We start from the raw sequence: 27,192 nt of genomic DNA, 5'->3' as shown, positions 1-27,192 counted from the left end.
TCATGACAATGAGGAAGAATGGTTTATTTTGTTATCTAGTCACCTTCTGCCACTTTGGGTAATTGCGAGAATAAGGATGATGATGATTAGTGTGGAGTAGGAGGATGATCCATCCTCTCAACTACGTCTTTTTCCTAGTTTTTGAGTCCACTTTACGGTAATCTCTGGAACAGACCCCGCATGGAAAGTCAAAGCTGGGAAGAAATCGGAGAAGGAGATTTGTGTGCCATTGCCACATTGCAGTGCTTGTACAAGTTTGTGGAGAAGCTTTATTCACCCAGAACTTTTACTTTTGCCGGTAATCTCTGGAACAGACCCCGCATGGAAAGTCAAAGCTGGGAAGAAAAGGGAATGCACAGATAAGCTAAACGAGACTGGATCAGAATCACTAGTGCCTCTGCCAGGTTATCGAACCTGGAGCCATTTGATTACAAGGTGACAAAATTTCCACCGTCTCTTCAGGGAAACATTCCCAACAGGAAACTTACGTAAAGCATCCCTCCACCCTGTTGCTCATTTAGCTATACCAAAGCAGCATCCCCCAGCTATTCGAAATGGTAGAGCAAACATTAACGAAATACGGGAATTGTGACAGTAAATAGCAATCTATTTTCCAGTAAGTAGAACTATCATACTAGGGGCTTTCGAATATCCGTGCGGTTGTTTCAATTATTTTTTTTATGCAGAAGTAGCTCAAAAGTAGCAATTAGCGCATGTGACTAGCGTAGCGAGCTCCTTTTTGGTAACTAACTGCAGCTAAGCTACATTTTGGACGAGAAGCGGTAGCTGTAGCGAAGCTACTTTTAAAATGTAGCGTTCTGATCACTGTCTATATATAACATACATATACCTTAGAGATGAGAATGTAAAGAATAAACGGAGTAGGAAATTGAGTAAAGCAAAGCTCCAAACAGAATTGCTGGTTTCCCATCATCCATAGCAACAGTGTGACCAACTTGAGATGGGTGAGCTTTGGGCCAGCTTCAACTGTGCTCAGAATTGGAATGTCCAACTTTTGTATAAAAATGCATGGTTTTCTTACTCTGGTTATTCTTTAACTTCTTCTCTGTAAGGTGTGTGTGAGATATACAGCGTGTTTGAAAAAGAACTCCCTAGTTTTAATGTGTCCTAGAATCTGTACAAAGTGACATACAGTATTCTAGTTTGTGGTGTTTGATTCATCAACTCTCCAAGTTTGGCACCCTTGCAGTTGGTAGGTCTGCTTGACCTTGAGACGGCACCAGTGCTGTGTTTTTCCCTTTGTTCCCTCAGTTCAGTTCCGGCGTTCGTGTAGTGCAGAGCAACTCAGCAACAATGTGTACTCCGCAACAGAAAGCGCAGTGTGATTTGGTTTGTGAAAACTGAGTCAGTTATAACAGTGCAACGTAATTTTAGATGTCAGTATGGTGGTGAACCACCTACAGCAAAAACTATCCGTCATTGGCTAAAGTCTTTCAAGGAAACCGGTAGTGTTTTAAAAGGTAAATCACCAGGTAGACCGAGAACTTCCGAAGATGATGTTGAACAGATCCGTGTTTCGTGTGTTCGGAGCCCGAAGAAGTCATTGGCCAGACGTAGTCTACAATTAGGAGTGCCTAAAGGTACAGTGTATGATGTTGTTCGTAAAAGACTAAAGTTGCGCGCCTACAAATTGCAACTGTTACATGAAGTGAAACCTACTGATAAAATCCAAAGGTATGAGTTTTCTGTTGAATTTCTACACAGAATTGATGATGACAATTTTTTACCAAACATTCTCTTTTCTGACGAGGCTACATTTCATGTCAGTGGAACAGTTAATCGTCAATTGTAGAATTTGGGGGGCAGAGCATCCACATGAAGTTATTCAGCATCAACGTGACTCTCCCAAACTTAATGTCTGGTGCGGTTTGATGGAAGATCGTGTGGTTGGTCCTTTCATTTTTGTAGAAAAAACAATAAACGGGGACGTTTACCATGACATGTTGACATAGTACATCTTTCCCTAAATGGACGATATTGAGGCGGAAAAGGGGCTTGTGTTTTTCCAACAAGATGGTGCCCCACCTCATTACAGTAAACAGGTGCGTGCGGTTCTTAACACTCGCTTTCCAGGAAGGTGGATAGGCAGGGCTGGCCCAATACCTTGGCCACCACGAAGCCCAGACTTAACCCCACTGGACTTTTTCTTTTGGGGCCACATAAAAAATGTTGTGTACAGTGCTAGGATCAGACACATCAATCATTTACGGGAAAGAATCGTCGCTGCGGTTGGGACAGTTACACCTGAAATGTTGGTGAATACGTGGCGAGAAGTGGAATATCGTCTCGACGTGTGCAGGGCAACAAAGGATCCCACGTTGAGGTGTACTAACATTGAACAAAACTTGAAGGAATCCTCTTTCATGATATGTACTCATTGATGTAAGTTTTCATTACTTTCCCTATTAAATTTATACTTAAAACTAGGGAGTTCTTTTTCAAACACCCTGTATATACAGGAAAACCTCGTTAATACGATATTGGTTAATATGAAATACCCTTTAATCCGAAGTTCTTCCCATTCCCCAGCCGATAAGATAGGATTTATAATGTATTTCAGTACAGATAAATCGAAATACGGATAATTTTTAATACAAAGTTGTTTACAAGACCCTTCCGCAAAACTGGTTTCGCTTAATTCGAAGTAGACACCTGCGTAAGTCGACAAGAGAAGATCGAATGTGGAAAGAGCTTGGACGTTATTTTAACTTGACCTTGACATGTTTCCTTGTCCTAAGAGCTGCTGACAACTCCAGGGAAGTAGCCCGAAATGCCCGCTGGACATTGACATTCTTTGTCATTGTGGATGGGAGGTCAAGCTCTTTCCCCGCTGAATGCGCCACCTTGGAAATATTCACCAGTGCTAGATGAGAAATGCGAGATAAGATCGCATGAATGTTCCAAAATACAAGATGCGTGGTGCCTGAAAGTCTCACCCATCTGTCTAGCTCCGAGCTAGAGATACAGCAATTTCACGTGAGCGAGCAACTTTTGGCCTGGTAGCCGACAACTTCCGGTAACCACTTTCATTAAAAGCATGTTCTTTGTGCCCTGTAGAACTTCATTAAAAAAAGGGAAACTGTTACAGATAATCAAACCCGCATAGGCCAACTAAAGATCGTCAACCCGCTTAATGCGTTGTCATCTAGGTTTCCCGCAAAAGTTGACGTCGATCTTACGTATGTTGCAACTCCAGTTTCCCAACTCTGCCAGTCATAAAATTTGAAAAAAAACAGTGTTTTGTTGTCTGAGTGACTTCTCCCCTTTTGTTATCAGCAAACAGGGGGGGAAGGGTTCCCTTGCTAATTGTTTCAGCCACAATTTTCTTACTCGTGTGCGCACACTGGCTCCTTTCCTTTGGCGTCTAAAAAAAAGCAAACAGTTCTGAATACCTTCTTCGAAACGAACAAAAATCGCATGATAAGTAATAGAAAAGTGACCCCCTTCCTTCTCCTACAATTCAGGTCCCTCTTTCTTGTTTGAATGCAGCTGTCTGGATAGGAAATATTGCCCGTATTATTCTGTTGCATGGTAAAAGGTAATACAAGGATCATTTTTTTTTTTTCACACTGCTGATAAAAGTTCGATCTTGGACAACTGCGTTATCTTTAAAATGCCCATGATTTCCCTTCTGCCACCTGCTGCTCTAACTTCCAGCCGGTCTCATTGTGTTTACACTGCAGCTGGCGCCAGTGTTTAGTCTAGCGTCTGGAAAGCTCTCGCTTGCGGGTAACTGCAATGCCAAGGAATAAGGGTCATTGTTTTGAATCTCGCAAAGCCATATAATCCCCACTTTTCTTCAGAACCATTAGCTTGCTGCTGTTAAAAAAACCTAAAAAAAACCCAATGCTCAATTTAGGAATACGAGAGGAAAAGTTTTCGCGGAGCGAGTGTTTGACCTCTAGAATACTCCTGAAACCTACAATAAATTGCCGATTAATCTGAAAATACGCAAGTTTCGTAAAGCTTGTTTTTAGTTCATTTTATGCTGATGAGCTAAGCGGGATTAAATATACAGTTTAAAGTGGGATCCAAACCAGAGTGATTATCGAGTGCGCCGTGCAAACAGATCGCCAGTTGTGTGTTTACTTTTTCAGAGTGGATTACAATGCAAGTTGAGGAAGAGTTTGAACTGATCCCTGCAAAGGGGGAGGGGGGCGATTGTGAAGTTAACTGAAGCAAAGAATACGTGACTTTTTTTACGATGTCTTTTTAACAGCCGAACCAGAACGAAATTTACAGCCCCGATTTTTTTGTTTTTTGACAGGGAAGGGTTGTGTTCTCTCCCAACAGAATCTTCTCTTACCAGTTAATCCTGTAACGGACAATGTTCTAGTGAACGCACATAAAATCCAATATTCATCCTGTCCCGATTATCTCCCGTCTCTTGCTTGCGCCAGTGACTACCCTCAAGATTCTTCCGAGGTTCACTTCTTGCAGTAAACAAGATTGTTTTCCTTTCCCTAGGTCACCTTGCAAACGGGTTTCTTATGAACTAAAATTGTAAGAATTTCGTGGAAGAGCAACGACTTTGCGCAATTAAAAGAAAATACCGTTTGTTAAAAGACTTTTTGCCACAACATGCATCCCGTGCATAACCAGTTGTATATCTAGGCAGGATAAATGGTGTTAACAGTCTCCTTGGAATCTTTGTGTCCGCGTTAAGCTCAGTGTTCTCATTTTGTGTAACATTTTTTACACTTTCTTTAAAACGTACAATATTATTATATAGTACATATAAAGCTTATTTTCTGAGCTACCACCAAGTATAAAACATCCTTTGTGGGGAGAATTTATACTCTACTTTATTTACACCTGAAAACAGGTGCCATCTTGAAAAGTTTGGATAACTCGAAGTCGTTTAATACGAAGTTGACATTTTTTGGTCCCTTGAACTTCGTATTAACGAGGTTTTCCTGTAGATGTATTTTCCCTTTACATTGATGCACGATATGCATCAAAACTTTGTTTCATAACTGCTTGCACAATAAATAAATCTACCCTTCCGATGGAAAACCCCTCTGATTTGGATAGGAGGAAACCCGTTGTTTAGACTCAAATCCTGGTTTGTCGTCTGCTGTGATGTCCGCACTAATATGATCTATTTTGATAATCCACCTATGTTCATTACTGCATGTGGTGCTGGTTTAATTTGAAACCATCTACTAAAGGTTGACCACCACCTGTATTGCACTTATTAGAATAAAACATACCCATAATGGGAAGCCAAAGTTTCTTATTATTAAGTTTGCATGCACTAATCTAGGAGGATTTTACTCTCCACAATTGAAAAATAAAAATGAAGCAAATTCCAACATCAAAATTTGTACAATTCAAAAAAATTCGAGGTGTAACATAAGTGGAAAATATGCTAGGAATGGATAAAGAAAAAAGTTGAAAACAATGAACAATCTAGATACAAGGCTAGAAATGAATATTACGTAAGATCATATTAAAAATGCCTTTTTAAAACCTGTATGGAAACTAACAAGGTAACTATTTGTAATGTTTACAATTAATGATCCTCCACCTTATGCTACACCTTTCCCAGACAGGTTACAATGTTTTACATGTATGTGTGTGTATACATAAACAAAAACACTTGCTTCAACTTTTATTTAAATATACATACTGATGAGATGACAAGAGTAGAAGGTGCACTGCTGTGATGATCCCCAGCTAATGATAACCCACAGCATGAAGTGGCTCCCCCATCTCCAGCTACAATTTTCCAGTGAGAATACATGATCAGGCAATCATGGCCCTCGCTTCAAATATAAAACAATTATGCAAGGCAATCAATTTTCTTAAGTCATCAGGGCATTGGTTGCAACAGACCGGCATCTCGTACAGAATTTGAAATGTTGTAATACATAAAATTGTCAAAAATTACTCTGTCTATATCACAATAAATGGCTTCTTTACAACCTGTTGTCCAGTATTCAAAAATGTCCATAAATTCTTTGTAGATCCGTACTATAAATCACAATTCATACAGTGGTATGTTCATCTAAAAGAAGTACAACAAAAAAACTTAAAGAATCGACCACAAGTCACTATTCTCTCTACATTCGCAACAGCCTCTACCACGAGGAGTGGTAAGCACCATTCACACGCTAATAACTTAAATCACGAAGTAAAACCCACGACTGCCAACTGGTTCCATCAGCTGAGCAATTCTTCCCCAGTAAAAATATAATACTGCACACTCACTGTACAAACACAACAGATATATTTGGTGGGTGTTTCACTGTGCTGCACGCATGCAAGGTACCAGATCTGCCGCCTCCCTCTCGAGCATGAAATAAAACACCTCCTGGTGTTTCAATCGTTTATTCACAGGCACACCACTTCAATCACATTCTTTCCTCTATTTGTTTCAAGTTAGCATTAAAATACATAATCTGCTCCAGCCATGTCAATGGCCCATCGGAATTTTTGCCGTTGAGTTTTATTGTAAATCTTTTCTATGGGCACATTATACTTTTTACACCTGCAAAAAAAAAAAAAAAATGGAAATATTAGTAATGAAGGTACTAAGGCAAAAAAATTACATTCATTGATAAAATATAACCTTCCAAAGGAATTGACAATTTTTATGTAAGGAAAAGAAAAATTGTATATTTATATCCAATACACACACACCACGAAAAGTAACATCAAGTTATTCCATGCTGCTTGCAAATATATTAATTGCTTGCAGATACCAGAGATTCAACCTGATTAATATAAATATTTTATACAGGTTGTACCACTTTATACAAGTGAAAGTCTTGCTTAATATTCGGTTGAGCATTACTTTTTTCCTTTCATTTTCAGCACATTTCTCAGAAGTTGCAATAGAAACTAGAAATACTGAATAAAACAATGTTAAGAGAGAGAAAGGGAGAATAACAGTTAATACCTCTCTCTCACCCCTTTCCCTTCCTTTTTGTATGTATAATGCCCAGTAATTGATTGATTGAATTGTGAAGCCCACTTTATGTACAGATAGGCCAATTGGGACTGGATCTACATTTTAAAATGGGATCCAAACCAAGGACCCCTTGATAACAAGGTGGCGACATTACCACTGCACATTAGACAAGTGTCAAGTAAACATTAGACAAGTGTCAAGTAAACATATCTATTTCATGAGGGAGAGTTCTTGGATGTGACACAAAGTTTAGATCTTGCACTATTTTCAACCCTTGCAATTATGTCAAGAATATGCAATATAAGTAGGCATGGAAAGATCAATCAAGTCACACTATTTCAATAACATTTTAAAGTTGGTGTTGCTTGGTTCAAAAAATATTCTGATACACGAGGTTTAAAGCATGTTATGAGTAATTTTAATTCCTGTTATGTGTGTATATTTTGCAGTAGAAGGCAGGAGAATTTTCAGACATTGAAAATTAGGGATGGGACCGATTAATCGGTACTCTATCGGTATCGGCCGATATAGGCATATCGGTGTATCGGTAAAATTACAGATTATTTTACCGATCCGATATATCGATAATTATCTTATAATTTAGTGCAAAATTCTGCTATTTTGTTGTGATTTTTATGGATAATATCCATGCCCTACTTTCTGAAAAAGTAAATGTCTAAATATTAAACCTTTTTTTCATTGCAATCAGCTCAAAACATACATTTATTACGGAGATCAGTGAAAATTTCAGGGTCTTCAAGGACCATTTCTAATTTTATATCGGATCGGTAGAATATCGGTTATCGGTATCGGTAAATTTTATATCGGTACTGTATCGGTATCGGCCAAAATTTCATATCGGCCCATCCCTATTGAAAATGCATTGTTTCACTATTTCAAGGCTTGATCTCTTACTTTAAAGGGTTGTTTTTTCATGGAAATTAAAATAAATGCGTAATTCTTTGAATGAGAGAAAAGCATACAGGGTCCGTTCTGAAAGTATCCAAACTGTCGGCAGCGTGCCATGAGAATCGGTCGATGGTTCGGGTAAGCAGTGGGGCAGTGGGGACCTTAACCTTCAAAACAAGGCCTCGCTCAGTTGCCTGCGAGCAGTGGTTGAGGTGCAATCGCTCATGTTGTGTACATAGAAAAAACGTCACGTTGAGAATTTGCAGTTGGTAGATTTCGTGAAAATGGGGTGCACTTTGGAACAGCGCTACGCTGTGAAATTTTGTGTTAAATTTAAAAAAAACTTTAACCATGCTATGGGAGGCTTATAGTGAGGAAGTGACGTCCCGCACGCAAGTTTACACAAGGCACACGGCATCAAGGATGGGAGGTGGTCGAGGATGAACAACGCTCAGGGAGGCCATGCCGTCCACGTCAAAAATGGAGGAAAATGTGGCCCGTGCGAAAGCTCTGTTAGACTAAGACAGGCGTTTAAGTCTCCAGATGATTCCAGAGGAGGTGGGACTGGCGAAAATGCAAGTTTTTGAAATTGTTACCCAAAACTTGGAACATGCGCAAAATGGTTCCGAAGATTTTGACGGGACGATCAAATGCAGTGTCGTGTGCGAATTGCCCACAAAATTGTGAAACGTGTGGACGGTGACGAAACATTTCTCAACCGAGTGATAACTAGGAATAACACCTGGCTATTTGAATATATCCCCGAAAACAAGAAACAAAATTCAGAATGGGTATTGGCTCTACTCAGCCCTGATTAATACATAACCCAGATACCAATACTGAAATTCTAAAGTTGTAGCAACCTAAAACTGAAACTTACTCTTGTGCCCTGGTGCATATTAATGTGAATTTTGAATTTTCATTAAATCTGAGGACATTCAAATTGAAAAAAATATTGCCATTAGTGGTGTCGTGAAGCAGGAAATTTACATATTCTGATGTAACAATTGTTTAAAAGTAATCAATGCCATTTTCAGATTTGCAAAAGTAAAATGCTGTAAAAAAAAAATATTTTTGTGTATTATAAATATCCTTTGATATTTTACATCAGTACAGAAGCACTTTTCTAGAAGTAATCAATAACGTTTTCTTAAGTTTTTAATGGGGAAGGGGTACGACCTTATTCCTCATGACCACAATATTTTTCAAATGTAAGAAATACAGTATTGAAATTGCCTCCCTCCCCAAAATCAGACACTGCTTCTCATATGACATTTTTGGCAGATATGCATACAAAGCAAATCAGGTTTAACAACCCTAATTTCAACCAATACTTCACAATGGCAAGGCCATAGGTTTCAGCTCAACTTCAATGTTGAAGCAATCTTTTTTTTTTTAGATTGACTGCTACCAGTTAAATTCATTTATTGATAATATGATCAGTGCATTTATATGAATTAAACAAAACACAGTGATTCATAAACTACCTAAACATAAGAACATCACAATTCTCATTACTATAAAAATTCTCATAAGTTGAATAATTTGTGAACTTATTGGTTAAAATCATATGGCCAACAAAATTTCCAACCTTGGAAACTTACCAAGCCACTGAGATACGAGGATCCAGGTAGTTCAACTTGGAAGTTCCCAAAGCAATCTGTTTGTTCTCTTCCTTGTCTGTTGCTTGAACTTCGAGTTTTGTCAGTTGCTCTTTCAGTCTATCCAGGGCCTTCTTCTTCTTTTCCATAGCCCTAAAATGAGAATGAAAATATATTTAGTAATTACTATTTAATATATATATTCTGTCAAAAAAAGTACCGTGAATTGTTAAATAAAATGCACAATTTTCATTTATTCATCAATATTTATTTTGTTGTCTTCAAAGTAGGCCCCATTTGTTGCAACACACATATGCCAGCGATTTTTTTAAGTCTTCGAAACACTTTTTATAGGTGCTTTCCGGTATGGCCTTCAGCTCCTTCCACGAATTTTGCTTTATGGCTTCAATCTACTCAAAATGGGTACTCCCGGAGCGGCAATTTTAGTTTTGGGAACTTAAAGACGTCACACGGGGCCAGATCTGGTGAATATCGTGGTTGATCGATGGTATTTATTGTGTTTTTGGCCTTAAATTCGGTCACAACTGTCGCTCTATGCGATGGCGCATAATCATCGTGTAAAACTAATTGTTCTTCCACAAATCTGGCCGTTTCTGACGGATACGGGCAAATAGTATTCTTTATTGACAGTCTGTCCCTCTGGAACGAATTCATGATGCACCAAACCACGAATATCGAAGAAAACAATGAGCATCACCTTGACTTGACGTGGTTCTTTCGGTTTCGGCTCATCTTTTGCATGTCAAACTCGTAGACCCAAGTCTCATCACCAGTTTTGATGCGTTCCATGAATGTGGGATCAGAATTGGCACGATCCAGCATGTCTAAAGAGACCTGCTCATGGTACTATTTTTGAAGAAAATTCAGCTCTTTTGGAACAAGCTGTGCGACGACACGTCTCATGCCCAAAATATCCACCAAAATCGAACGAACAGACTCATGAGAGATGTTAAGCTGCAATGGCGATTATCGAGCACAATTTCCTTCACTTTTTCGATGTTTTCATCGGTTGAAGGTCGTCCAGTACGAGGCATGTCTTCGACAATCTCTCAGCCCTCCTTGAATGCTTTGTACCACTTGAAAGCCAATGTTTTTGATAAAACTGATTCACCGTAAGTCTTTTCTAACATTTTTAGCGAGTCAGCACACAAAAATTCCGTTCGCAACACAAAATTTAAGGCAAACACTTTGTTCAATAATTTTGTTCATTGTAAAAATCGTGATGCACTACTGAAGTGGACTGATTCAACCAGCTGCTGTAAACAAACTGGTTGTCAGATCGTGCTCATGTTTGGCATAGTAATTAAGTACAGTGCTATCAACTTACAGAAAAAATTATTTTTAAAAAATCATTAGCGTGGGCTGTTTAAATTACAAATTCCCGGTACTTTTTTGACAGAAGTTATATTGAACAGATATCAATACTGATATATCGGCTGAAATTTTATCACCGATTGGTCAATATTTTTCCAGAGGCTCTCTCTCTCTCTCTCTCACACAGGGTCCACGAAAATAACACACAGTGCTTTTGCAGTCTACGGCTCTGTCCTAAAGGTCCAAACAGCAGGCTTATTGGAAGTGACGTCACCTAGTGGAGTTTGAAAGCTTCCAGTAAACGAGCAATCAAGACCCTAGCCTCGAGCACGGGAGGTTGCAGGCTTGAATACTTGACTTGAGCACTTGATGTTCATTTGTATGAAATCATGGAAGATGGAAAGTCAGTTGTAGTTCTTCTAATGTGTGGAAATGTAAATACAGAGGTTGTTCCGTCTACGTTTGGCCAATTTCGTTCCTCCCCCCTGCACTCAGAATGAACTCACCCAACCTTGGTCAGGCATGTTTGTCAGCGTAGTGTGTGAGCTGTAAAAGAGTGGTTGTGTTTTCTCACTGGGCCAAAAATCCCGCCAAAACTGAGCCGCTTTTTGGGAGGAGTGCATTGTATAACTTTCCAAGTGTTTGCATTTTCTCGCTTGGCCGAAAATGTTGCCAAAACAGTTGCTTTTGGGAAGGTTTTGTTGTAGCCTTTTATGACGCAAAGTTCAGTGTGTCAATGATCAGGAAGTAGTGTAAGAGCAAGAATTGTGACGTTAGTTTGACTTTATTCAAGAATGTGATCGGCAAGTATAAGGATTGCATGGCCCCAGCGTTCGGTTCTCCAACAAAGGAGACGAGAACACGGCCGTGCACACAAGCCACCACCAGTATGCAAGTGCAAGGTGCTGTTAACAGTTTCCAAAGACATATTTAGATGATTTTCCATCTGTCTTTGGGTCGGTGGATTCTCTTGCATGCCCATTCTGCGAAGTTTCGCCTGCATACTGGTGGTTTGCTTGTGTGCACGGCCGTGTTCTCGTCCCCTTTGTTGGAGAACCGAACGCTGGGGCCATGCAATCCTTATACTTGCCGATCACATTCTTGAATAAAGTCAAACTAACGTCACAATTCTTGCTCTTACACTACTTCCTAATCATTGACACACTGAACTTTGCGTCATAAAAGGCTACAACAAAACCTTCCCAAAAGCAACTGTTTTGGCAGCATTTTCGGCCAAGCGAGAAAATGCAAACACTTGGAAAGTTATACAACGCACTCCTCCCAAAAAGCGGCTCAGTTTTGGCGGAATTTTTGGCCCAGTGAGAAAACACAACCACACTTTTACAGCTCACACACTACACTGACAAACATGCCTGACCAAGGTTGGGTGAGTTCATTCTGAGTGCAGGGTGGGAGGAACGAAATTGGCCAAACGTAGGCGGAACAACCTCTGTATAATAACTTTTTAAAATGCTAATGTAAATATAATAACTTTTTAAAATGCTATGTGATTTCTATGGTGCAAAACAAATGTTTATAACATGGGAAAAACAATGTGTTCTTAGTTTTATCTACTGATCATATTTGGCGAGGCAGCTGTATTTGGTGTTACAGTAAAAGTGCAATTTGAAAAATTTTCACTTTCAGTCCAAGGCTTCAAGACTGAACTGCGAGACCATTCTTGAAGTATGCTTGCTTCAAGTAAGGTCTTGTACCTTTTGGACATGGCCTATATATCCTGAAAATTATGCTAAATTCATAATTTCCATTATTTTTGGAAACAACAATGTGGTGAGAAATAGATTTTGCAAATAAATTATTATCTCTACGAGGCATGCATATTTAGTTTTTGACGAAAACACGAAATGTGAAATAACCATTGTAATGCTAAATGTTCATGTTTCTGAAAGGTGTGAGGTGCATTTTCCTACCCTGTTTTGTCACGAAATGATGCGAAATTGACTCTTAAACATGAATTTTACCGTTTATACACAGACGCGACACTTTCTGAAGTCAGAATTATCCTGAGAGTTATGCAATTCATGGAAAATTGATTAATTTTGCTGCAAACATTTGACAAGCAAAAATGGACCTCTTTATACAGGAATAAACTTAATATTCTGGTAATGATTTAATGTGCTATTAGAAGGGATATGTTTATTTTGTGTAATAGTGGTTTTTAAATCAAATTTCGGATTATATTCACATTTTTTAAACCAAAATGTCATTTTATATGCTGCTTTTTCACCGCTATAACAGCGAAATTTCATTTCATTTACAGCTTTTGTACCGAAATTTTGCTTTTTTTATTTACCAAAAATATGTGCCTCTAATTATCTCATGTAAATTACGAGGGTGGATCATTAAGTATCGCAAAACAATTTTTTCCCACGATGTTATTGTGGCTGGGACGTTGAAATTTTACAGATGTATGGTTTGAAGTTTGCGCTAGAGATGGAATTTGTTTGATCACGTATAACTCTCGTGGCAGAAGCGTGAACTACTTAAAGATGGCGCGCATGTAATTGTCATTAACGTGTGAAAAGCAAAGAGCTGTAGTTCGTTTTTTGTGGGACGAAAGGAAAAAAACCCTAGTGAAATTCTCAGGAAAATGTTGGGCGTGTATGGGAAAGACTGTTTGGACAGTAGCAACATCTCCAGGTGGTGTACATTCTTTCAAGGAGGCCGTCTGAAGCTTTTTGACTCGTCACATTCCGGGCGATCAGTAAAAGCTGCAACGAAACTGAATGTTCCAGCCATTGAGCAAGCAATTCTCAATGACTGGTGGATCCATCTGAGAACCTTGTCAGGGCGGTTCAACATTTCAGATTTCATCTGATTGGCCCAATGAAGAAATTCCTAAATGGCCAACGCTTCAATTCCGATGAAGAAGTGCAATCGGTTGTGCGCAGATGGCTGTATTCCCATTTAACGGAGTTCTATGAACAGGGTATATTGAAACTAGTGCCACGATGGGAAAAATATGTTGAAAGGCTTGGTTCCTATGTTGGAAAGTAGCTAAAAGATGTGGTTTCAATGTGTATAATTTATGTTGTCTTATCTATTAAACTTCCTTTTGAAAAAAATGTTGTGCGACACTTAATGATCCACCCTCGTATAAGTATTTTAACCTTTATATACACCTGTCAAGAGATACATCTCCCACAACCAAGTGGTAGCAATTAATGAGAAATTTCTTAAAACCTACACGATATTTTAATGTCTTTTTTGTTCACTTGTACACGTATGAAGATATGACATACTTGAACTACAAGACAATACATCCATTCAAACCATTAACAAGCAGAATTGGAAAAAGTCCAACAATTAGCCTAACAAGTGTCAGTAAAAGCAGCCATCCCAAGTCCCTACCCAGGGGTAGTAGTTAATCCATCCCATACATGACTTGCTCTGCTACCCTGTTGTAAAATTCATTTTAATACATTATGATTGATTCTTTCTTACCGGCATTTGAATTTCATCCATTCTCTTTAGTTTTCCCCTCTTTTTACGAGCCCCTGAAAAATGTAAAATTGGGGGTTCCCACTGTAGGTGGGGGTGGGAGGTGTCAGCTAATTAATTTCAATAGCAGGAGACAATAAAATGCTGCTTTTTCACTATTAATAAGTCAGTTTATTTGTTCATTAGGATAGAAGTAACTTTAGCCGAGGCCTCCAAAATAAAACTGAAGCTTTTCTCTCAGAGAGGAATGTGTATCTATTTTCATTGATATATTCTGGATATTTATTAGAAAATGAATTATGAGATGGCAGACCACAGAGCCTACTAAATTCAAACATACGTATTCTCGCTTCACAGACAACTGGGCAAACTACTCTGTTCCTTTCTGATTGGTGTGGTCTATTACGTAATATATAAGCATAAAATCGAAATTAGTTAATTTACTTACGTAAAGTGAGTATAAAAGTACCACTCATAAGCCCGTGTTTTTGATAAAACTGATTCACCATAAGTCTTTTCTAACATTTTTAGCGAGTCAGCACACGAAATTACAGGCAAACTCTTTGTTCAATAATTTTGTTCATTGTAAAAATCATAATGCACTACTGAAGTTGGAAACAACCTAAATATTCTCAGAAAATATAATTCTAAAATTATGCTCTTCTGAGACATTTACTGCACTAGTCCACCTATGTTTTCCCTCATAATAATAATAATAAAACTTACATCTGAGAGCCACCACCACCCCTTGCAGCTTTCTTGGCCTGTTTGTACTGCTTCTCAGCCTCTGCTATGTGCTCCTTCTTCTCTTCCATCTTCTTGTTCAAGTTCTCCATGGACTTCTCGTGTGTCTTTGGTACAGAGCGTTGATGGTTGCAAAGAATAGCAACAGCACGATTTGCTCTGTTGTAGGACAAAATCTGGAAAGGAAATTTCACACATGATAATTATTAATTCACGGCAGGTACATATTTCTAGTGCCTTTTTTTAACGTTTGAAAAGGTGAAAGATTTTGTTCTTCCACACGTAAAAAATATATTTGGAATGGATATATATATATATGAAATTTAACAATAGGTTTTGTATCTAGAAATTTACAAAATCAGTGAATGTTAATTGTACTTTTCTACAAATAAAAACAGTAAAAATTCAAAATTGTTCTCAATTACAGGCTACATACAGGGGTTTAAGTTTGGTAAAATTATCAATGATTTTTTTAATATCCCTATATGAACCAATACCAAACGATAAAAATTAATATATCCCATCTAATATACAGGATGTCGCGAAACTCTTTCAACAATGCTTGGGTGCTGGTAGATATCATAAAAACAAGTAACTTTTCCCTATAAAGTTTACCTCAAAAGCGCTTAGTTTCTGCGCTATAAGCGCTTAAAATCTATCCTGTACGTATGCAACCCAACACAGCAAATACTTGGTCTGACATAACACCAGGGGCATGTGGCAGGGTTGCCACTAGCGTTCCTAGTTAAGAGAGACGACTTGAAAACAACAACTTTGGAGTCTTACCTGAGCAAAATCCAAAACATTAATGGTACTTGCGATGTTGTAAGAAGCATTGACAGTAGGCCTATTTATAAACTGATCAAGACAAAATGGGCAGACTGAAATTAAAGATTACTCATTTTGATTGATTGATTGATTTGGTTTATTTTAATTCGCTTTTCTGCCACCTTTGCCTAATCGCGAAGATGAGGATGATATGATGAAATAACAAATCACACCAATGTCTAGGCCAGGATTTAAACCCGAGACACATGATGCCGTAGCGAGCTGTGCTAACCACATCACCACGGAGTATTTCGTGTATATCAACAATTGCAAGGGACACGTGAGATAGGGGAAATCCAACATCATCCACAATACAAAGAAACCTTCGGGGTTGGTGTCCACAGAGCCAGCGTAAGAAACACTGAGCAAAGTGTTATGGGGACAAGGTCACAAATAGCCAACATACAATACTTATTTTGGAAAACAGTGGCAACCTATAAATTTTAGCGACAACTGATATGCATGTAAGAAAAGATGTGTGTTTTAAAAGTGGGTTTCAAGAAAATTCCAACGATTATTTGCAATAGTAGGAACATGCAAATTAAAAACTCCCTCTCTCTCTCTCTCTCTCCACTCAAACTGGTTCATCTTCAATGCTCTATTAAAGAGGTTGTAAATTAATATTTCATTGAAAGGAATTACATTGGGTTCGGTGCATACTGCCTGTACAATTTTGTTCCGCACTTCACGATATCGTTTGATATTGGTACATACATCAAGAGAAATCCTCGTAATTTACACTATTTTTATGTGTGGGAATTAGTTTTCTCATTTTGTGTCTTTGTTTCGCATTCTTATCATCGAACATGAAAAAAAAATCTAAAGGAAACCATTGAGTACACGTCATAAATTGTACATATCTACATTCATTGTAGTAACTTGATATTAACATTAAAATGTAAGAGTAAAATTTTCGGAAGACACCAAAATGTCAACTTTAATTTCACCCTGGAAACAACGTTTTGTAGCAAACGAGCAAGATTCTGACATCTAGAATTTCCAAGATAATTCTTGTGAATTTCTATTCTTCTCATTGTACGTCATTTTTCTGCAATTTCAGGCAAATAGTAAATACGATCCAGTGACACCTTTGTCCAGGTCGGAACTCGTGCCCGGAACATTCGGTAGAGAGATCATCTGTTGATCACTAAACGTACTCAGTCACCGAAGTGGCTCAAGAATATTCACCTACCGAAGATTTTTGTTTCTTTTCAGTATAGACGTTTGCCTGCTTTTTATAACTAACTCGATTCGCAATAGCGCTAGTTCACAATTTTCTAATAAATAAATTGTAATAACACTACAGTCTGAGTGTTCGAAACGAGGCAGAAAACACATCATGTTTACATTTGTTCGTTCGTGGATTTCCCCTATCTCACGTGTCCCTTGCAATTGTTGATATACACGAAATACTCCGTGGTAATGTGGTTAGCACAGCTCGCTACGGCATCATGTGTCTCGGGTTTAAATCCTGGCCTAGACATTGGTGTGATTTGTTATTTCATATCATCATCTTCGCGATTAGGCAAAGGTGGCAGAAAAGCGAATTAAAATAAACCAAATCAATCAATCAATTATGGAGATATTTTAGAATAAGTAATCTTGAATTTCAGTCTGCCCATTTTGTCTTGGTCAGTTTATAAATAGGCCTACTGTCAATGCTTCTTACAACATCGCAAGTACCATTAATGTTTTGGATTTTGCTCAGGTAAGACTCCAAAGTTGTTGTTTTCAAGTCGTCTCTCTTAACGAGGAACGCTAGTGGCAACCCTGCCACGTGCCCCTGGTAGTTATGTCAGACCAAGTGTTTGCTGTGTTGGGTTGCATACGTACAGGATAGATTTTAAGCACTTATAGCGCAGAAACTAAGTGCTTTCGAGGTAAACTTTATAGGGAAAAGTTACTTGTTTTTATATCTACCAGCACCCAAGCGTTGTTGAAAGAGTTTTGCAACACCCTGTATATCTTACATATACATTAACATCCATGTATTACACATCCGTAAACATTTCACAGAGCACTGAAATATACTACAAATGGGACAGATTAATCAGTTGTGCTATTAAATGTTCAGCAAGGAAACTAATGATGATAATTTTACAAGTCCAATATTCCTATAAATAGTATTTGGAAGAGGTTAATAATGTTTCAGTGTAATGTAATTATTTTTTTGTGTGTTGTGTATCTTTTTTCCTGCATTGCTATCTTGAGGATATGATATTACGGAAGCTTAAGAACAAAGTGACATGGGGGGTATCAGACTGCAGCAACAAGAAACTCAAGTCCCTCCAGTCTGTAAAAAAGTATTCACAGTGCATGGGTGACAAATAAAACTGAGGTGACAATGCAAAAACTGTCTCCACGAGTTATTAAACTTGAAACATTTCTGCAATCTTATGAAAATGAATGTGATTTTTACACACACACACAAAAGGTAAATCTTAGCCCTACATTCAAATTCATTAAATTTTGAAATATGCATACAAATAAATATGACCAAGGGAGTTGAAAGAAAATTAGATATAAAGCTTTTAGTTATGGTTCACTATTATTCCACTCCACCCACTGAAACCTCCAAATCACTAGCCTCCCTCACCTTTGCAGGAATGTTGTCATCAGGATTTGTGAGCAAGTCCAGCTGGGCTTGCAGCGTAAATGAGGCATTGTATGTTCGGAAAACCTTGGCTGTCAGACCTTCCATCAATTCATTCAGATGTTTGTTTAGGATGGCAGTCTGAAATTAATGAATACTTTTATGATACCTAAAATAATTAATGCAATTAGAAGTTTCAGAAATGAATGGTTCCAGTAGCAGTAGTACACAAGCAGATTAAAAAAAACAGTACAAAATATAAACACTAAAAATCCAATTTTTTTTTTTATGAAAATGAGGGAGGTGAAAACATATGCAATCCTAGAAAATGTACTGTTTTTTTTTCTGCCCCTGCACTTCAGCTAAGAGTGTGTTCTGTCCAGCTTGTGGTGCAAGATTATTTAAGTGAAGGTTACACTTCTTAATAATCATGGATAAAATACCTACCATACAAAACTAACATTTTGATATTTTTAATGCTTTTATTCAGAAGTATAATGATTATCTTAACTTCTATTAGGATAGTTACCCTAGCGATAAAAAAATATGCTATTTTCTTTAGAATAGAACAAAGATGGAATAAATAATATGAAAAGATAGAATAGATTTCAAGGCATTTTTATGCCAAAAATTCTTTCCAACTAATTTTCTAAAAATTACTCAGAATCGTGGTTTCACTGTATTTATATATGTTCCCAGATTTTACATTTTCCCACATTAAACATTCAATCTTGATGGTCCCAACATGGCAAAATGCTATAAAATTTTTCTCGATTTTACATTTTCCAGCCTTTTAAGTTCTTTCAGATTGGTACCCTGAAAAACATAAAATCGAGGTTCCACCGTAATGTCAAAGGCTAATGTTCATTAGATCTTGTGTATGCCATAAAAAGTTAGATAAATAAAGACTAAGATAAAGCTAAATCAAGGAATAACAATTTCTCTTATGCTGTACTTGAGATGCAGTATAAATACAACTCCACATGGAATGACAATTCTAACTACAACGAAAATTACAGGTTCAAATCTTTGGCACAAAATATCAAAAACCTATTATGTTTGGTGGCACTTTCTCATTTACTGCCATATCTCAATTGCTATTTCATGCACAATCCATGAATTTCTGAAGTATCTACATATTTCCTGAAATTCAATGAACTTCTGGTCAGTAGATACACTGAACATTAATCTGCCCTTGGATAAAGTGGCCACATACTTCAACTGTCAAACCTAATAAATTGGAGCAACTTTATGTGAACATGAGTATGTTAAAAAGCAACTTATTGCAACAGGTACTTACATTCAATCGATCGAACAAATCGTCTCCTGGTCTCTTGTTTTCCATAAAAAGTTGCACATTTTTGAAAACCCTCTTTTCTACTGGAACTTCATTCACATATCTAATGGAGTCTTTACCCAGGAAATCGAAAACAACCACGTACTGTTTACCTGTAAGTTAATGTGCAAGATATTAATAGTCAAATCTATTCCAATTAACTACTTACTGTATGGGACAACTCACTTCTGTTAATTGAGACTGGGACAACTCACTTCTGTTAATTGAGACTTACATGACAAATTTAAATTACCGACTTCGGTTAGTCCACATACTTTTCTTTATAATAAATCAAATGTTACAAAATTGTTCAACATAAATAATGTTTACCTTATTTTCATGTTTCATGGTGCATAAAATGCAGAAAGACATAAATATACTCAAAACAAGAATCATGCATAAACCTAAACTTCCTACATACGGAGAAATTAGTACTCACATTTATCCGCGAAGCTGTTTTTTTCTTTTTCGATTAATTTCAGTGGCCACTGCCACCATCCTCGTTGGAACCAAAATCAAGGAAACACACGCCATAATGCACTTCCCGCATGAGCTAAACATCGATAGTGGGCAAGGGCACCCACAATTGGATTCCCCTACTACAACAGTTATCGCCCGGAAATAGCAGACGACACAGACCGAGACGCACAGTTAACAATAGCGCACCTAGCACCAGCCAGAGAACTACAAACAAAAGACGCATGCCAAGCAACAGTACAGCAAGTTCCAATGAGGATGGTGGCAGTGACCACTGAAATTAATCGAAAAAGAAAAAACAGCTTCACGGATAAAAGTGAGTACTAGTTTCTCCATATTTATATACTACCACGTCTCTCTTTTCCCAATTATGAATTAAACTTCTTATAAAGAACCAATTACATGCTTCTGAATGCATCTTTTTTTGTCAGTTTATTGACAAAATTAATGATAGTTTTTGACAATCTGATATTACAGTAAATAGCCTACAGCATCGTGAATTTCATTAATATGTTTATGAATCTAGGTGACTAGGGATGGACCGATATGAAATTTTGGCAGATACTGATAAAGTACAGATATAAAATTTACTAATATCAACAACAGATCAGATATAAAATTCCAAATGATACTTGAAGAACTTGAATGGTTCATTGACCTCCCAATAAATGTGTGTTTCCAGGTGACTGCAATGCAAAAGTTGCATATTTACACATTTACTTTTTAAAGAAAGTATGGCATGGAAATTATCCATAAAAATAAGAAACTGGCAGAATTTTGCACTAAATTATATTAATAGATATATCATAATAATAATAACCCATGGCTTGACAGCCCTCGAAAGGGCCTGGGCCTATCTCCCGGCTGCCAGTCTCCCTCCCACAATCCTACCTAGAGGTGTGGAGATTTTCAAACAGTAATGGGGTGACGTAGGGTTAGCAAGTCGAACCCCCAGCCGTTGTAGGAGATTTCCGAGACTGGGTTACGCTACTCACTTGTAGCTCCTTGATTTCCTCACGATGGTGGGTTGCCGAAAATTCCTGGAGTCGAACCCATGCCGTCCCGCAGCTGTCGTCCAAAGCAAGGTGCCTTAGACCACACGGCCACGGTTGAGGACTAATAGATATATCGGACTGGTAAAATAAGCAATAATTTTATCGATATGCCTAAATCAGCTGATACCAATAGAGTACCGATTAATCTGTTCCATCCCTACTAAATACACAGGTTCTTATTCCAAGGTAACATTCATTGACCTGGTTGTTCATCGACGGGAGGATGCAAATGAACCATTCACATTCTTCATATAATATTTGTAATCTTAAAATGGGTCAGCAGAATATCAGCTATTAGTAGGTATCACGTTGGTCTACAGTAAAAATGTTTAGAAGCAATTTACACCTTTCTATCCCTCAATGAGTTACCAATGGTTCAGTTCACATACCCATGGTTTTGAGAGCCACTGCTATTAAACATCGTGTTAGGGCTGGGCCAATACCACTTGGAACCGATACCCATACTGATGACGATACTTTTACACATTCTGACACCAATGCTTGGAAATTGTAGCAATTAAAGTTGTTCAAAATATTGATTAATATCAGTGGGTGAGTATTCTATTCCAATTATAAGCATCAATTTACCAGAGCTTTGCTGGAAAATATTCAAGAATTAAAACAGAATATTAAAATACCTGTTAGGTAGTCTCAAATTACAGTTAATTTCCAGGATAATTACATTGAGAAAGTGTTGCACGGCATTTTTGCTGACCTCACAAAACACCAAAATACCAGAAAAGTATCAGCCATTATTGGTAAATAAAACCTAGGGACACTCGTTGGCATCGGTCCTATAAAATATACACAGCTATGAAACAAATGTAAGCACTTACCATCCCTCTCTTCATGGAGAGTGATATGTTCAACACGCAACGAACAGCAACCTACAGTGTCCGCTTGGTCTTCATCTTTCTCATTACCAGCTCTCAGAGCCAACTGAAAAATACAATTTGAGAAGAGAATTTTAAGTAGTTTTATTTACAAATATAAGGGCTTGACTGAGCCTTGTGTCGATTTTGATAACACCTTTCTTGAAAGTATTCTTCCTCATTTTAAAAAAAAAAACATATTATTCTCTTAAACAAACCTACATTCAAAAAACCGTCTAGAGTGAAACTAGAATTTGCTGTTTAGATATTTACAATATACAGTAAGATAACATCACAAAAATATTACCAAATTATATCAGGCAGCAAATGATGCCCATACGAAGAACCTCTTGATTTATAACATTATCTATCTAACAGCACACATGGCCATTTGCACCCTTCTAAGTATACAAAGAAAAATCCCTTTATCTAAACCCTTTTAGGTTAAAAAGGAGATGTAAATAACCCCTTGAGAAAGGTTAAACATGCAAGGTTATAAAATCCTGCACAGGACAAACACAACACATTAAAAAACGTAAGGATAGTATAAAATCTTCCTCAAAAACAGTGTAAAAACACTTCTCAAAAAGTTAAATACATTTGCTAAAACACTGTCCTAATTTCCCAATATAGATGACAAATCGTTGGGAAGGTTAAGACTCTCGTCTGAGGAAAGCAAAATCAGCACATTCAAGAAGAATATGCCGGACACTTAAAAGAACATTACATATACATGCAGCAAATGGCCATGGGTGAGATGGCTGTGTCCAATTCAGGGACCACTCATCATAGGATCCATTCAAATAGAAATATTACATCTGAATAATAGTTTTAAAATGTAACAGAGTAATTACCTTATCAATGAAGTACAAAGCTACTGCTCTCTGACGAATTCTCATTTCCTTTGACTTCCAGTCCTCACGATAGTTCTCTCTGATTTTATCTATATATTTAGCAAGTTTTCTTGCAGTTTCGTATTTCTGCCAATCCTTTTCTCCTTTCAACTTGGATGATGGATTCAACATAATGTACTTTGTCTGACCTTGGACATTTTCAGTCCAGGAAGCCAACCAAGTCACCTGTAATGGCGAGAAACACACAATCGTAAATTATGCATTGAAATCCTATTGTCAGCTCAGCTTCATCGTGAAACCCACACACACTAATGTTTCTAAAGTATGAACCCAAGTTCTTGCACATGGTTTTTGTGTGGAAAAATGATTTGTGATTAAATAAAAATTACTGATTATCCCATGCATATGGCCACAAATATTTTAAAATGCAGCTCTAATGGATTGATATGGTATAGTTCCAATGATTTCCTTATACAAGGGTTGTTCAAGGAAAAAGTTTCCATTTTTTTTTTTTTTTTTTTTTTTTTTTGAGAAAGTACGAGCCCGATAAATGAAATTAAACTAGCAATATGTTCTTTCATCTTTCCTCTACATTTACACACAATGCAATGTTAGTGCGGGCTACCGTGCATGCGCAGCACGTGATTAGCGTGAGTCCTGCAGTGAGAAATGTGCCCTGGCCTTAAGGAGTAGCGAGTCATGGCGGAACAACATGTTTTGGCGGTGTGGAGTATTGCTCACAGAGTTTTTGAAGAAAGGGGAAACAGTCAATGCTGCACGTTATTGCCAAACACTGGAGAAAGTGAAAAAAGCAATTCGCCGCAAACGTCCTGGACTCCTTTCTGTTGGTGTCATTCTTTTAGATGACAATGCTCGTCCCATTCGGCAGCAATAACACAGAATAAACTTCGAGAAATGAAATGGGAAAGCCCTGACTTGGCCCCGAGAGACTTTGTTTCCTGCACTGAAGTCCCAGCTGCAGAGTCAACGGTTTCACACTGATTTGGAGGTTCAGACAGCCGTGAAAAGTGTTACAGGAAAACCTCGTTAATACGAAGTTCAAGGGACCAAAAAATGTCAACTTCGTATTAAACGACTTCGAGTTATCCAAACTTTTCAAGATGGCGCCTGTTTTCAGGTGTAAATAAAGTAGAGTATAAATTAGCCCCACAAAGGATATTTTATACTTGGTTGTAGCTCAGAAAATAAGCTTTATATGTACTATATAATAATATTGTACGTTTTAAAGGAAGTGTAAAAAATGTTACACAAAATGAGAACACGGAGCTTAACGCCGACACAAAGATTACAAGGAGTCGGTTAACACCATTTATCCTGCCTAGTTATACAACCGGTTATGCACGGGATGCATGTTATGGCAAAAAGTCTTATAAAAAACGGTATTTTCTTTTAATTGTGCAAAGTTGTTGCTCTTCCACGAAATTCTTACAATTTTAGTTCATAAGAAACCCGTTTGCACGGAGACCTACGGAAAAGAAAACACTCGTTTATTGCAAGAAGTGAATCTTGACAGTAGTCACACGCGAGCAAGAGAGGGGAGATAATCGGACAGAATGAATGTTGGATTTTATGTACTAGAACATTGTCCGTTACAGGATTAACTGGTAAGAGAAGATTCTCTTGGGAGAGAACACAACCTTTCCCTGGCACAAAACAAAACAAAAAAATCGGGCCTGTAAATTTCATTCTGGTTCGGCTGTCTAAAACACATCCTAAAAAAAAGTCACGTATTCTTTGCTTCAGTTAACTTCATATTTGCCCCCCCCCCTCCCCTTTTTCAGGGAGCAGTCCAAACTCTTCCTCAACTTGCATTGTAATCCACTCTGAAAAAGTAAACACACAACTTGCGATGTTTGCACCCACTGTGTATCCTAGGACACATTAAACAGTGCCGCACTTGATAATCACACTGGTTTGGATCCCACTTTAAACTGTATATTTAGTCCCGCTTAGTTCAGCAGTATAAAATGAACTAAAAACAAGTTTTAGGAAACTTGTGTATTTTCAGATTAATCGACAATTCATTGTAGGTTTCAGGAGTATTCTGGAGGTCAAACACTCGCTCCGCCAAAACTTTTCCACACAATGAGACAGGCTGGAAGTTAGAGCAGCAGGTGGCAGAAGGGAAATCATCGGCATTTTAAAGATAACGCAGTTGTCGAAGACCGAACATTTATCAGCAGTGTGAAAAATCACATTACCATGCACACCAGTGGCGGATAATGAGCTGTTGTAGGAGAAGGAAGGGGGTCACTTTTCTTTTACTTACCATGCTGTTTTTGTTTGTTTTAAAGAAGGTTTTCAGAACTGTTTGCTTTTTTTTAGACGCCAAAGGAGCCGGTGTGCGAGCAAGAATATTGTGGCCGAAACAATTACCAATGGACCCCCCCCCCCCCCGTTTGCTGATAGATAAAGGGGAGAAGTCATTCAGACAACAAAACACTGTTTTGGCAAATTTTATGACCGGCACAGTTGGGAAATGTATGAAGCGGGAAACTGGAGTTGCAACATACGTAAGATCGATGTCAACTTTGCGGGAAACCTAGATGACAACGCATTAAGTGGGTTGAGGATTTTTAGTTGGCCTATGCGGCTCTGATTATCTGTAACAGTTTCCCTTTTTTTATCAAGTTCTACAGGGCACAAAGAACACGCTTTTAATGAAAGTGGTTACCGGAAGTTGTCTGCTACCAGGCCAAAAGTTGCTTGCTCCGGGGAAATTGCTGTATCTCTAGCTCAGAGCTAGACAGATTGGTGAGACTTCCAGGCGCCACGCGTCTTGTATTTTGGAACATTCGTGCGATCTTATCTCGCATTTCTCATCTGGCACTGGTGAATATTTCCAAGGTGGCGCATTCAGCGGGGAAAGAGCTTGACCTCCCATGCACATTGACAAAGATTGTCAATGTCCAGCGGGCATTTCGGGCTGCTTCCCTCGAGTTGTCAGCAGCTCTTAGGACAAGGAAACATGTCAAGGTCAAGTTAAAATAACGTCCAAGCTCTTTCCACATTCGATCTTCTCTTGTCGACTTACGCAGGTGTCTACTTCGAATTAAGCGAAACCAGTTTTGCGGAAGGGTCTTGTAAACAACTTCGTATTAAAAATTATCCGTATTTCGAGTTATCCGTACTGAAATACATTATAAATCCTATCTTATCGGCTGGGGAATGGGAAGAACTTCGGATTAAAGGGTACTTCGTATTAACCAATATCGTATTAACGAGGTTTTCCTGTATTCGTTTCCTGGACCCCGAATTTTTTGCAGATGGCTTTCAAAAACTTGTGCAAAGATGGGACAAATGCTTGTGCCACCTTGGAAATTATGTTGAAAAGTGAGAAAGGACCATGCTACTTTTTGCAACTTGATTTTTGTCTAACTTAAATACATTTTTTGCAACTTTTTCCTTGAACGGCCCTCATATGTTCCCAGGGAAATGATTTTATTAACTTCTGATTGCGATTCCTTCAGCCCCTGATGTTGATACCTCCCTTTGGGGTGCAAATCCTTTCCACGGCTAAATCTCGAGGGTTATGGGTTCTTTTTATAATTGTGAATCAGAACAGTAAATATCTTCCAATGGAGATAACAAGCATATTATATTCTATAATTTCCTTCACAATACAGAGTTATATTAACATTTTCTCTTTCTATTTATGTATATGGGTATATATTAGGGATGGGCTGATATTTAATTTTGGCCGATACCGATAAAAGTACTGATATAAAATTTACCATACCGATAACCGATATTCTACCGATCAGATATAAAATTAGAAACGGTCCTTGAAGAACCTGAAATGTTACTTGATCTACTTAATGAATGTGTGTTTCGAGGTAACCGCAGTGCAAAAGAAGTTCAATATTTAGACATTTACTTTTTTAGAAAGAAGGGCATGGAGATTATCCATAAAAATTACAACAAAATGGCAGAATTTTGCACTAAATTATAAGATATTTATCAATATATCGGATCGGTAAAATAATCTGTAATTTTACCAATACACTGATATGCCTATATCGGCCGATACCGATAGAGTACCGATTAATCGGTTCCATCCCTAGTGTGTGTGTGTATATATATATATATATATATATGGATAAAAGAAAGGAGGGCCATGAGGGCTAAATAATAGTGACAGATAAAATAAATAAAAGTGACAGAAAAA

The 27,192-nt window shown here is 37.8% G+C and overlaps 2 protein-coding genes across 2 annotated transcripts in view; one reads left to right on the top strand and one right to left on the bottom strand.

Annotated features, from left to right (window-relative positions):
* Positions 1–11,074, top strand: part of LOC145980303 (protein FAM210A-like) — a 37,432-nt gene extending 26,358 nt beyond the window's left edge. Inside the window, exon 5 of the mRNA XM_083113322.1 lies at positions 10,970–11,074. Within this exon, the coding sequence (XP_082969448.1) occupies positions 10,970–10,984 (15 nt within the window). The 3' untranslated portion in view covers positions 10,985–11,074. The remainder of the gene's footprint in view (positions 1–10,969) is intronic.
* Top1 (DNA topoisomerase 1) overlaps positions 5,623–27,192 on the bottom strand; it is a 62,785-nt gene continuing 41,215 nt past the window's right edge. The window contains exons 13-19 of the mRNA XM_083113320.1: positions 23,004–23,228; positions 22,114–22,216; positions 19,710–19,858; positions 18,413–18,550; positions 14,971–15,164; positions 9,451–9,600; positions 5,623–6,514 (exon numbers count right to left, since the gene is read on the bottom strand). Coding sequence (XP_082969446.1) covers positions 6,412–6,514; positions 9,451–9,600; positions 14,971–15,164; positions 18,413–18,550; positions 19,710–19,858; positions 22,114–22,216; positions 23,004–23,228 — 1,062 coding nt within the window. The 3' untranslated portion in view covers positions 5,623–6,411. The remainder of the gene's footprint in view (positions 6,515–9,450; positions 9,601–14,970; positions 15,165–18,412; positions 18,551–19,709; positions 19,859–22,113; positions 22,217–23,003; positions 23,229–27,192) is intronic.

Source organism: Lepisma saccharinum, chromosome 27 (genome assembly GCF_977018435.1).
Source record: "Lepisma saccharinum chromosome 27, izLepSacc3.1, whole genome shotgun sequence".
NCBI lineage: Eukaryota > Metazoa > Arthropoda > Insecta > Zygentoma > Lepismatidae > Lepisma > Lepisma saccharinum.
The sequence above is the reverse complement of the archived record's forward strand: the minus strand, read 5'-3'. Positions and strand labels throughout refer to the sequence as shown.